Raw genomic sequence first — 13,838 nt, 5'->3', positions numbered from 1 at the left:
TCTGTTCATAAAATATTTGTAACAGTTAGACTTGAACAGCAGTAGGTTGAAGTTTGGAGGGAAACAACTCTGGGGAAGCGAATTCCAGTGAGATGCAGTACAGTGGATGAAAGATTTCTGATAGGCAGAAGTTCTGCAGTATGGCTGAGTGACATTCCAGTCATGAGCGCTGCCAGCTGCCCGTGTAGCACAAGGGAAGGCATGGAGAGGTGGCACCGTGGACGTAACTTCGTCTGAGCATTTGAAATAGAAATATCTGTAAAATAACGCACGGGAGGGAACATTCCTTCTTACTTGTAGGGGAGGTAGTTTATTAGTAATAGCAGGGTTATTAATAATTCTAACAGCTTTGTTCTGAATTCTGTCTACTTGTTTTAATGCACATCCACTCCACAAGGGTGAGCAGTATTCAAGCTGAGTGCACATGACTCATAAATTATAACTAACTGCTCGTCAGTGAAGAAGTTACGGACTCTGTACAATAATCCAAGTTTCTTTGAGGTGGTTTTAGCAAGTTATCTGACATGAGGGGCCCAGCTGAGGGCCTTGTTAAGTGAGACGCCGAGAATTTCAATACTTTTGGAAATGAGAATATTTGTAGAACTGAAGGTAATATATGATTCTGGCAACACCTGTCTATTCGTAAATTATATGTATTTAGTTTTACTAGCATTAAATGAGACAAGGCTATTTTGTCCCCATTCACTGATTGTGGATAAGTCTTGATTTAAAGAGATGGCTGTACTGAGTTGAGAGTTAGAGATATCTGACTTTGTAAATGGATGTCTGAGTGTAAATGAACTATGAAGTGTTGAGTCATCTGCATATGAATGGATGGGATTGTAGGTGACAGATAAGAGATCATTAATATGAATGAGGAACAGGATTGGTGCCAGAAATTATCCCTGCAGCACGCCGGTGTTAACTGAGTGGTAAGTGGAATATACATCATCTACTTTTACTCTCATTCTTCTATTGCTGAGATATAAGGAAATCAAAGGAACAAAAGAGTTTAGTCCATAGCAAGGGAGATTAGACAACAGGGAACGGTGCCACACTCTGTTGAAAGCTTTAGAAATATCCAGGGCTACTGCATGAGTTTCACCATGTAGGTCAACTGATTGATGGATGGTATGAGTCAGGAGATTAAGTATGTCAATGGTGGATCTTTCTTGGCGAAAACCATATTGTCTATCACTAATTAAGTTGTTGGATTCAAGAAGTTTAACTATGTGCATATTAATTACAGTTTCAAAAACCTTACCAAGAGAAGATGTGACAGCTATTGGTCTGTAATCAGAGGGGTCAGAGGAACTTCCTTTCTTTGGAATTGGGTGGATATTGGCTTCTTTCCATGAATTAGGGAATGAAGAAGTACGTATGCATAGTCTGAATAATTCTGCAAGAACAGAGGCAAGGTCTGGGGAACACTTTTTCAAAACAATTGGCGGAATTCCATCTAGGCCTGGAGCTTTGTTGGTAGGTAAATTATCTAGGATGGATTTAACGTACCTTGTCCGTATTTTACGCGGAACAATGTCGGGAGAGTCAAGTTCTAGTGCTGGGACATTTTGGCTAGCTTCCTCTAAGGTAGGATTTCTGGCAAATGTACTGGCAAAGATATCTGCTTTCCCACGCGGGTCATTTGTAATGTTGCCATCTGGAGATTATAGTGGGAATGGATGATGACTTGCTAATGTTATTATTGAAAGAATTGAGAGTTGACCAGAATATTCTATTGTCATTAGGGTTGTTAAGTAGTTTTGATGCTTGGTTTTGAAGAAAGTTTGATTTAGCAAGATTTATTACAGCTTTTGCATGGTTTCTAGCAATTCTAAATTGAGAGAGTGATTCAGATGTTTTTTATTTCAAGTAATAGTTACCGTATATGCTGATGACTTTTGGGCTGTTGCTCTGGCACAGTTGCTATCAAACCATTTTGGAGAGTTCGATCTTTTAGTGAACTGTTGACTTAGTATGAATAAATCCATACCAGCTAGTATTAAATAGCAGATGTGGGACTGGGTAGAACTGACATCACTAGAGAAGAAAGACTGCCATGGAATGTCAGCAGGATAATTTCTAAATTCATCCCAGTTTGCCCTATCAAAGTGCCATCGGGTCACCCTGACAGGTTCAGAATAGGGAGGTCTGGGGGGACTAACTAATGAGGCTTTGATGAGATTGTGGTCAGAGGATCCAAGTGGAGACAATACTTCTATCCTGTACTAATCTGGATTATTTGTCAGGAACAGATCCAAAAGATGGGTATTATGGTCAGGATTATCTGGTATTCTGGTTGGTTCCTTTAACAGTTGCGTGAGATTAAACGATTCTGCAAACAGCTAGCACTCTAGACCAGCATCGTTAGTCCTGGCAGAGTGCAATAACCATTCAACATTATGTATGTTAAAATCACCCAAGATGGTAATTTCGGTGTTAAGTGCAAGATTAAGGTTACTCAACTGTGTGGAAATGGAATCAAATACACTGGGTTCAGAAGAAGCATTAGGGGAGCGATAAACTACACAGATATAATTGGTAATATTTTGAGAGTTTAGTTTATACAAGTAATCAAACTGCGTGAAGTGAAGTTTAAAATGGTGTCAACTGCAAATTGGGATTTGATATAACAACAGGTGCCACCCTTATTAGGGAGGCTTGTAAGAAGATGGTAACCAGGAAAACAATATGGGGATATTTCAGTAGACGGTGAGATTTGTGGTTCTGTGAGGAATAGGGCCAGAGGGGATATGGACTGTAGGAAAAAATGGACTGAATTTAAGTTGGTACTAAGCCCACGGATGTTGGTGAAGAATAAGGCGGCATTTTCACTTCTCCGCTGACAAGCATGGCCGGAAATCGCAGTAGTCGCTGCTGGCACAGTCACTTAATGGCGACCGGGAGGACCCTGTGCCGCCAGCCCTACTCTGCCAGTGGTGGCAATCCAAGGTACCACCTCTTTTGAAAGAAAAATTGCAGCGGCCATTGCTAAGAGAGTGGAATAGAAGGTGTGATATGTTATGTGCATGCAGTGTGGTGTAGACAGTTGAAGGTAGAGGTATTAAGAGAGTATGCTGGCCTACTCTCTGTGTAAATGAAAGCACTGAAAATGTTCAGCAAAGGGGTATGGTCAGGATCAAGTCCTGAGGGCTGGTGAAATGGGAGCTCCAGCTCTCCCTATCACCAGCTTGCTACCCACCTCGGGAGTACTGCCCTGTTCGATTGGTGCTACAGTCTATTCCTGCCAAGCTCTTGTCCAATACTGTATTTGCAAGTTGCACTGCATCATCGGCATACAACATTTGAGATATTCCATCAATCACCATTCATTACCAATGCCATCCCTCTCTCCATTACTCATGTTTACACTTCTATCATCACCCCATCAGTATCCAGAACAATCACAGGGACATCACACAACCTTGTCACACACCCACACCGATCGTGAACCATTCACTTAGATGCCCATTTATCCTTATACATACTTCATTACCATCAAAAAAACTCTAGACAGCACCTAGCAACTTAACATCTACAACGTACATGCACAAAACCTTCCACAATCCTTCTCTGTCTACTTTGTCATATGCATTTTCCAGATCCATAAATGCCATAAACATTATAGTCCTTCTCACAAGCCTTCCCCACTATCTGTCCTACCGCAAAATATTTGATCCACATATCCCCTGCCATTCCTAATGCCATCCTGTTCATCACTCACTAGGACTTCTGATATCTCTCTTAATTTCTCTATAATAATTCTTCCATATACCTTCCCTACCACACTCAATAAACTTATGCCACGATAATTCTTACACTCACTTCACTCACCTTTATTTTTGTACAGGGGTACAATCACAGCCTTTTCCATTCTGCAGGCACAATTTCACTCATCCATGCCTTCTTACATATCTCCAACAAGCACTTCATTCCAATCTCTGCACTACACTTAATCATCTCTGCATACACCTCATCAACCTCAACTGATTTCCCATTCTTCAGTCGTTTCACAGTGTTCTTCACCTGTGCGAGTGTCACGTTTCCTGGCACTGTATTCCTTTGCTCCACAGCCCCCAAACCAATCAGGCTTACAGTGGCTCTGCTCTCTCTAATCCCATTCATCGGGTTTTCAAATAATAATACTACAGTAATAATAAATATAATAATAATAAAAAATACCGGTTTTACCCCAGGTATCCCCGGAGGGCTAAGGCGTTGCCCCTGGGTACAGGACTTTTGGACTGGAGCGTGCAGCATTTTATGACCGGATGCCCTTCCTGATGTCCACCAATGACCCTTGGGTGGATTTGATCCTCCGACCCTTCAGTCAGAGCGAAGCGCTCTAACCCACTGAGCCACGGCTGCTACTAATAATCATAATATGTAAGACAAGGACTTACCTGTATGTGGCAGCTACCAATGTTTTATTTCAGGAGCTAATCAATTTAAAGTTTTTTTTTTTTTTTTTTTTTTTTTTTTTTTTGCTAGGAAGAAGGGACCCGCAAAACTGTTCCTTCCAAGAGAAAAACAAAATACAAAAGAGAGCCAAATTCAAGATCCGATCATTTCGAGATGCCTGGACACACTGTGTTTGAAAGACTGGAGATCATAGCTAGCAGGAAATACAGACACAGGGAGACAGATCCAGCGATGACCAGTAGCATAAATGAAGGACTAGGAGTAACGGTTAACTCTTGCATTAGAGAGTTGGACAGAAAAGGGATGCTGCTAGACAGGTGCTACGCGCCCGTCGTAGAGGTGGAAGGATGCAACCAGACAGTTCAGAGGAGCAGTGATCATTGAAGTAGCAGCGACAAAAAAAACATAAAGATGCAACAATGCAGCGAAAAGACAGAGGTTGAAGGAAGCAAGTAAGAGGAGGAGAATTAATGAGACGAAATGCCTTTGACTCCACCCTATTGAGAAGTGCTGTATTTGGGGAGCCTCCCCACACATGAGAGTTATACTCTACACAGGGGCAGATAAAACCCATGTATAACGTCAACAGCTGTGCAGGGGTAAAGGAATGGAGTCGGCTTAGCACACCTAATCTCTTGAAAGCAGATTTTACAAGAGTTGTAAAATGATCTTTCCAAGATAAGTCCCAAGTGAATGAAATCCCAATTATATTCATGGATGATGCAGGATTAAGCTGAATATTATTAAACATCAGTGAGTACTCTTGTGGAAGATTTTGTCAGGTTGATAGGTGTAAGAACTGAGTCTTTGATGCATTAAAAACAACAAGATTAGTTTCACCCCAGTCAGAGATACGAGCCAAGTCAGACATTAGGTGTGCCATAGCTTCATCCCTCGTTTGTTGAAGTAACTGCTGAGATGGACATCGCGGGAACCAAATGGAAAGGTGAAGGATGGAGTCATCAGTGTACGAGTGGACAGGGTTAGGTGTACAGCTTAGAAGGTCATTGATAAATAAATGGAAGTGAGCTGTTGATAGGACAGAGCCCTGAGGAACACCAATGTTGATAGATCTAGGAGAAGAACGATGGCCGTCTACAACAGTGGCTACAGAATGACCAGAAAGGAAGCTATAGATGAAGGCAAAGATAGAAGGATAGAAACCGTAAGAAGGCAGTTTGGAAATTAAAGATTTATGCCAGACTCGATCGAAAGCCTTTGAGATGTCAAGTGCAATGGTAAAGCTTTCGCCAAAGTTCCGCAAGGAGGATGACCAGGAGTCTGAAAAGTAGGTAAGAAGATCGCCTGTGGAGCTTCCCTGACAGAACCCATACTGACGATGTGGGGCATATTTAACTGTATTACGTGGTAGGTGGGGATGCCCATCATCCACTCACTTAACATAGTGGTCCGTTATGGTCGCTACACTGAGGGACAAGCCAAATGGTTTCCTGTACCCAGGAAACCATTTACTATGCTGGGTGGTAACCATATAACCATGGATTTTGGCTGGGTTAAGTGTCCCCCAAATTCCCCTATTTAAAATCACTTAATCATGGCAGACGTTTTAGAAAGCCTAGGAGGGCCCAATACCAGCACAGGGCCCCAACCAACTGGGCAGATTTGCATGGCCATGTGTAATGTGAGAGGTGTGAATGAGAAGAGCAAGAGGGTGGTAGTAGTGAATGTGTTCAAAAGTGCAAGATATGCCGTGATGGCATCATGTGAAATAAAGACGAAAGGGTGTGACATGGTGGAGTGGGAGGGTGTAAAATGTGTAAGGTGGGCCATGAATGGGTGAGGAAGATTCAGGGAAGGAGTAGCTTTGTTGAATGAAGTGTGACAGATTGGAATGGGAGACTACAAATGTGTCATCTTGAGATGTATGTATGTCAAGTTTGAGAGGGTGAAAGTGGCAGTGATTGTAGCATATGCACTGTGTGATGACAGGAGTGAGACAGAGAAAGACAGGTTTTGCGATGAGCTGGATGAAGTAGGAGGAGAAACGCCCAGGAGTTATAAAGTGTTTGTAATGGGCGACATGAATGGGAGAGAGGCACTGGTCCTGTGAATGATATAATGGTTAATAATGGAGTACCAGAAGAGAATGATAATGGGAAGCAACTGAAGGACATCTGTCAGGAAAGGAGGTTGTGCATTTGTAATTTTTATTTCACAGACAAAGATGCACATAAATACACATGGAATAGAGGAAATGAAGATCGTGTTGAAAGAAGCCTGAATGATTATGTGCTTGTAGAGGAATAGATGCTAGGAAATGCTGATACAAGGGCAATGAGAGGACGATGTAGAGGTCTGTCAAATCACATGATTGAGGTATGCGCAAGATCATGCTGAGAGGAGAATGGTGGACCAAGAGAGAGTGGATAGCAGTCAGGGAGATAGACTGAAAGTCTTGAAGCTGAGGATCACAGAAATGGCAGATGAATACAGGGCCAAAATAGGGGAGGAGATAGAATCAATGAACTGGAATGAAATGGACCTGGACAGCTTGCAGAATGCAAGTAGGGACAGCTTAGTTACGGATGCTGAAGCGATGTGTGGTGTGGCAAAAGTAACAACAAAGAAGAAAGGTATGGCATGGCAGGATGAAGAGGTTAGGTTATCAGTCGAGTAAAAGTGGAAGAAGTGGCTAGACTGGACACAGGACAGGGTTCAGTTGAAATAAGAACTGAACATATCGTGAGCAAGACGAGGTGCAAGAGAGTGTTTTTGATTGGAGACATGAATAGCAAAGTTGGGAATGTATGACTGGATGGAGTGGTTGGTCAGTGGGGTGTGCCAGCTTAAGTAGATGGGAATGGTAATGCTTTAGTGGACATCTGTGCTGGTAAGGGGTTGGCAATAGCTAACACCTACTTTCGGCATAAGATGATCCACAAGTATGCATGAAGAGTCATGAGGAGGATGGACGGTGAACTTGTAGAACGAAAGGCAATGATAGATTACGTGTGTGTGGATAAGCGAATGAGAAGACAAGTGTTGGATGCAAGAATGTGGAAAGGGTGGGGGAATGGAATCTCGGACCATAACTTAGTGATGGCCAAGGTAAGGCTGCAAAGAAAATAGGTGAAGAGACAAAGGGGAAGACAGGAGGAAACAGCCCCTGTAAGAAGAGTGGAGAAGTTGCAATATAGTGAGAAAATGGCAGAGTATAAGGGCATAGTGGAAGAAAGATTGAGAAGGTATGAGTTAGAGCAGATGGAAGGGGTGGAAGACGTATGTAAGATATTAACGGAAGAGATAGGCATAGCGTGTGAGGTGGTTTGTGGAGTGAGGAGGAGATGCAGGGGTGTGCAAGGGACAGCATGGTGGAATGATGAAGTGAAACGAGCTGTGGAACAAAAGAAGAAGGCATATAGTGAATGGCTAGCAAGTACAGGTAGGGGAGAAGATGAAAGAGAGCAGGGAGGTATATGTGAGCAGGAAAGGGGAGGTGAAGAGCTTGGTGACGGAAAGTAAGAAGTAAGTGGAAGAAGAGTTTGAGAGGAATCTGAGTGTGAAATGAAGGGAGAGTAAGAAATTGTTTTGAAAGGAGGTAAAGAAAGTAAGGCAGTGTGAAAGAGGAACTAGTAGGGGAGTGAAAGATAGGAATAATAGTGTGTTGGTGGAGAAGAGAGAGAAATTGAGGAAATGGAAGGAGCACTTTGAGGATTTGTTGAATGCAGAGAGTGAGAGCAGTGTGAGTATAAGTGGTTGGGGAATGGCTGGGAGAAGAAGAGATGAGAGGAGGGAGGAAGAGATCAGCAGGGAGGAAGTAATGGAAACAATTAAGATCAAGATGGGAAAGGCCCCAGGAATTGATGAAGTGTGTGGTGAAATGTTGAAGTATGAGGGTGAGACTGTTGTGGAGTGGATATGGAAGTTGTGTAGATTGGCTTGGGAAGAGGGAAGGGTTCCAGAGGACTGGAAATCAGGTATAATTGTTCCTTTATACAAAGGAAAAGGGGAGAGAGAGGTATGTGGTAACCAAAGGGATATTTGCCTTCTTAGTGTAACTGGAAAAATATATGACAGAATACTCACTGATAGGGCTAGGCATATAACAGAGGAGCTAGTTGGAGAAGAACAAGGGGGATTTAGGAAGGGAAAAGGGTGTGTAGATCAGATATTTGTTCCAAGATGTTTAGTGGAGAAGTATCTAGAGAAGGGAAGGAAAGTGTATGCTGCCTTCATGGACAGAAAGCTTATGACAGAATAGATAGGCAAGGTATGTGGAAGGTATTAAGAATATATAGAGTGGAGGGGAAATTGTTGAGTGCTGTGAAGAGTATGTACGAAGGAGCTAGGGCTAGGTGCGAGTGGATGGTGAGCTGAGTGGGTTCTACATCTAAATGTGGGACCGAAACAGGGATGTGTGATGTCTCCATGGCTGTTTAATATATACATGGATGGGGTTGTAAAGGAGGTGAAAGGTAGGGCAGTGGATGTGGGGGTGGCTCTAATGAATGAGGGTGAGATGTGGAAGATTCCGGTGTTGCTGTTTGCTGATGATACAGTATTGTTGGGTGAAGATGAATGGGAGTTGCAAGGTTTGATGAATAAATCTGGGACGTGTGTAGGAAGAGGAATCTGAAAGTGAATGTAAACAAGAGTAAAGTTATGGTGTTTGAGAGGAATGAAGTCACAGAACGCACAGTGAGGTTGGATGGTGAGGATATGGAGAATGTGAGTGCATTCAAGTACTTGGGTACTGTAAGGAGTAAGGATGGAACTTTTGGGGATGAAGTGCTTGGAAGGGTACAGCACGGATGGAAGGCTGTTGGTTCACTGAAAGCAGTGATGAGACATTGGAGGGAAGTAAAAATGGAAGTGAAGAAGTCACTGCATGACAGTATTGTGATCCCTACCCTGATGTATGGAAGCGAGGCACAGAACTTGTTAGAGGGGAACAAGTCAAGAGTGGGAGCAGTGGAAATGAGTTACTTGAGAGGAGCATGTGGGGTGACATGGATGGACTGGTTGATGAATGAAGTAAAGGAACGTGGGGTGGATGTGGTTGAGAAGATTAGGAGAAATACACTGAGGTGGTTTGGATATGTGGAGAGAATGGAGAATGAAAGACTGACTAAGAGGGTGTATGTAGGTGAGGTGGAGGGAGGGAGAGGGAGGAGAAGACCGAGGATGAGGTGGAGGGATGGAGTTGAGAGGTATATGAGGGAAGGGGGAGTAAGTTGGGTGGAGGGTAGTCAATGGTGGGTGACAGAGAGACTTGGAGGCGTTTTGTCTGCGGCCACCCTTTGCGGGATTAGGGCGTTGGGTTATAGACAGATACTGTAGATAGAAGAAGAATGTAAAGTGACTAGTGAAGAGGAAGATTGAGGTTAATGATGATCTTGGAAGAAAGATGAATGCAAATTACTCTGAAATTAGGAAGTTATTCTGGAATGAGGTGCGGATATTTAGAAGTGACAGTAGAAAGAAATGTGAAAGTGTGATGGATGTAAGTGGGAGATTATTAACCCATGGGGATGAAGTAAGGACCAGGTGGAAAGAATATTTTGAAAGTCTGATGAATGGGAATGGAGACAGCAGAGCGACTATTGAAATGATTGGTTTTGGGGATGTACAGAAAAGGAATGCTGTGCCAGGAAATATGACACTTGCACAGGTAAAGTACACTGTGAAGTAGGTGAATAATGGGAAAGATGCTGGGGTTGATGAGGTGACTGCAGAGATGATTAAGTGTACTGGACAGAGAGGAATGAAGTGCTTGTTGGAGATATATAAGAAGGCATGGATGAGTGAACCTGTACCAGTAGAGTGGAAAAAGGCTGTGATTGTACCCCTGGACAAAAATAAAGGTGAGCGAAGTAAGTGCAAGATTTATTGTGGCATAAGTCTATTGAGTGTTGTGGTGAAGGTTTATGGAAGAATTATTACAGAGAAAGTAAGAGCATACCAGAAGTCCTAGTGAGTTACGAACAGAGTGGCTTTAGGAATGGCAGCGGATGTGTAGATCAAACATTTGCAGTGAGACAGAGCAGAGAAGGCTTGTGAGAAGGAATATAAGGTAACTATGGCATTTATGGATTCGGAAAAAGCATTAGACAAAGCAGATAGAGAAGGATAGTGGAAGATCTTGTGCATGTACAGTGTAGGTAGTAAGCTGCTATGTGCCGTCAAGAGTTTTAATGATGGTTGTGAGGCATGTGAAAGGGTAAATGGGCATCTAAGTGAATGGCTCATCATCAATGTGGGCATGCGACAAGGTTGTGTGATGTCCCTATGGTTGTTCAATATACATATGGATGGGGTGATCAGAGATGTAAAAACATGAGTAATGGAGAGAGGGATGACATTGGTAATGAATGGTTATGCATGGAATATCTCAAATTTGTTGTATGCCAATGATGCAGTGCACCTTGCAAATACAAGACAAGGGCCTGGTTGCCTAGTGCAGAGATTTGCACATGTCTGTGAGTATCGTGCCTTGAGAGTAAATGTAGGAAAGAGTGAAGTGATGGTTATTGTGGGAGGAGGTGACTCCCAGTGTGATGTTACGGTGAATGGAGGGAGACCGGAACTGGTGAGAGAATTCAAATACCTGGGTATAGTGATAGAAAAGAGAGGAAACTGTGCAAAAGATGTGGAAAGTAGAGTGAAACAAAGAAAGAAAGTTGCTGGTACTATGAAGGCCTTGATAAGAAACAGAGGTCTGAGTGTTGTAGTTGCACGAGGCTTACATGAAGGAGTGTCAGTGCCAACTTTATCATACACGCGAGACTATGGTGTGGCATGAAAATAAAAAGTCAATAGCAACAGCAGTGGAGATGGGACTGCTGAGGAATGCATGTAGAGTACAGAGAGTGGGTAGGATATGGAATAATGCAATTCGTGAAAGATCCGGGGCGAGGTAGTCTGTGGAAATCAGAATCGAAGAAAGTGTATGGTATGGTGATGTGGAGAGAATGGATAACAATAAGTGGTGAAAAAGGTATATCTGAGCAAATCTGAAGGAGGAAGGAGGTGTTATAGGCCAAGAAGAAGGTGGAGGGATATGATGGAAGAGTGTTTGAGGAAGAGAGGTATGGAAGTTGGTGAGGTTACGGGACTGACAAGAGATCGAGCTGGCTGGCTGAATTTTGTGCGAAGACATGTATAACCAGGGATTTGGCACCCCTTTTTAATGTGACAGCATTTGGACAGGCTCTAACTGAAACGTATATGTGAAGCTACAAAATGTGGTGAAATTTTTTTGTCCTAGCTGATGGAGCCTGGATTTCGAGGGCTTGAATGATGAGTGAATGAAAATGTGGCCCACTGACTTAGGCAAACTTTAGCTCTCTGGAAGTTGCTACTGCTCACCCTGGCCTAGGGTGGGAAAGGAGGTCTGGATGATGATGATTATAATGATGATGATGATGATGTCTTTTCCTCTTTTTCAGTTTGGGAAGTCTGGATTGAAATACAGCATGACTATCAGTTAGATTTCATCCATCCATCCATCCATCATCCAATCCTACATTGCCCCATGAGGAGTGTAGGAACCCGGGGCTAAGCAGTTGGTCATGACATTTAAGATGAGAGTGACCGGCCTCACTCATCCCTGAGTGGCATTACATGAGCAATCAATCCCAACCACCCCTTGGATATAAACCTTCACTGGCTCAATCCTACTGGAGTGCAATAATTACCCACTAAGCCACCAAGTGCCAAAATCTGGTTATATGGTTACCACCCAGTGTAGCAAATGGTTTCCTGATGTACAGGAAAGCATTTGGCTTGTCACTCAGTGTAGAGTCACCCACAGGCAGAAGGAAGAGGATAGAATGACGGAAAGAAAGACAGAAGAGGGAGTGTAAAGTCACCCGTATGAAGCAGGACAAGGAAAGAATGAAGGAAAGAAAGGCAGAAAAGGATAGAAGGAAAGAAGGATGAAGGAGAGGAAAGGGCTGACACCCAACAGCAGCACTACATCGAGTGAGTGGATGGTGAGTGCCTCCACCTACCACACAAGTAAACAAATATAACTCCTACAATTACAGGTATACCCGAGTTTAACAATGCAATTGGTTAAGTAAAAACCCATTGTTAGGCGGGGTATCATACCTCGGGGTAGATTTAACATGTAAAGTATACAGATACATTTTTAAACCTTGGGTTTAAACCCACCCAAATGAGTCCAAAAACAAGTTTAAAGCTAATCTAAATGGCCTAACAGCTGTAAAAGAAGCTAAGCAATGCCTAACACCTGTTAATAACTCACTAAAACTAACACATATGATCTGAAAATCATCAAATATAAGTCTGGAAAAAATCAAACTTACTAAACTGTACCCCAAAATGACAATGTTCACCCCACCTATGACTAAAATACAACCATATAAGTCTAAAACCAGTTTAAAAATCAACCTAAACACACAATTTTAGTCTAAAATATCATCAAAATCAGTTTTAAAAAATCAAAACCCATGGTTAAAGAGGTTTGGCCATTGTTAGGTGGGGTATGGCGGTGTTTCTACCACCATCGTTATGCTAGGGTATTGCATCTTGGGGTATCGTACATCAAGGTATACCTGTATATGCAAAGCTCCTATGGAATATCAAGATGATAAAGATATACCATTACTAGTAGCAGTGTAATGAGGATATTCAACTTTAATATGGGTTCCACTTGTAAAGGCATGCTAACTGAAAGCAAAAAACTTATTCTTGGCATTAAAAATAAATGCTACAAAAAGGTGCTAAAACACTTACTCACCCTGTATTTGGATAGTGGAAAGGGATACCAGTGCTGTATGTAAACCAGTTTTATTCAAAAGGGGGGATGGAGCAATATACCAATAATTCATACTCTAGTACAGAATCTCTTTGTATTCAGAGGATGTTACTACTGTACTGGCTGTACTTAAGTCACTGAGACCCTGTACAATATTGTTGCTGGAAGTGCTTAAACTGGAATACTGCAATGTTACACCATTCAGTACAAAAACAACAGGAAACCTATAAAAATCCTTACCTTCCTGGACAATGCAACCCATAGAGAACTGGATGGGTCTCGGAGGCCAAACAAGTGACGACCGAGTGGTGTGATATCAAGGAAACGGGCAGCCTGTACTACAATCTCCTCCAATGTAAGATCACAGTCATGCGGCACAGCAAGCGGCGTATGGTCATCATAAAAAAGGACAGTTAACATGGTGGCGGATGCTGTGGGTATGCTTGTCGTACAGTACTATGCTCTGTCCACTTCAAATCAACCTAACGTTGCCACCTCTCCATCTTGCATCCCAAGCTGTACAAAGAGATAAAAAAAATAAATGCTTGAATAAAATGCAACTGTGCAGAGTTTTATGGATGTCTCATTGTTACGCTCTGAAAATGCCAGCAAAGGTAAAAAGGTGGCTGCTTAGACAGAAGTTACTTCTCAATGAAATGTACTGTGCTAGTGC

The 13,838-nt window shown here is 42.6% G+C and overlaps 1 protein-coding gene across 1 annotated transcript in view; it reads right to left on the bottom strand.

Annotated features, from left to right (window-relative positions):
* Nucleotides 1-13,585, bottom strand: part of hop (tyrosine-protein kinase hopscotch) — a 271,133-nt gene extending 257,548 nt beyond the window's left edge. Inside the window, exon 1 of the mRNA XM_080275140.1 lies at nt 13,406-13,585. Within this exon, the coding sequence (XP_080131266.1) occupies nt 13,406-13,585 (180 nt within the window). The remainder of the gene's footprint in view (nt 1-13,405) is intronic.
* Between the last annotated feature and the right edge of the window lie 253 nt (nt 13,586-13,838).

This window comes from Coenobita brevimanus, chromosome 60, assembly GCF_032717465.1.
Source record: "Coenobita brevimanus isolate Jiangsu-jjx chromosome 60, ASM3271746v2, whole genome shotgun sequence".
Classification (NCBI taxonomy): Eukaryota; Metazoa; Arthropoda; class Malacostraca; order Decapoda; family Coenobitidae; genus Coenobita; species Coenobita brevimanus.
Note: the sequence above shows the minus strand (reverse complement) of the source record. Positions and strands in the feature narration are given on the sequence as shown.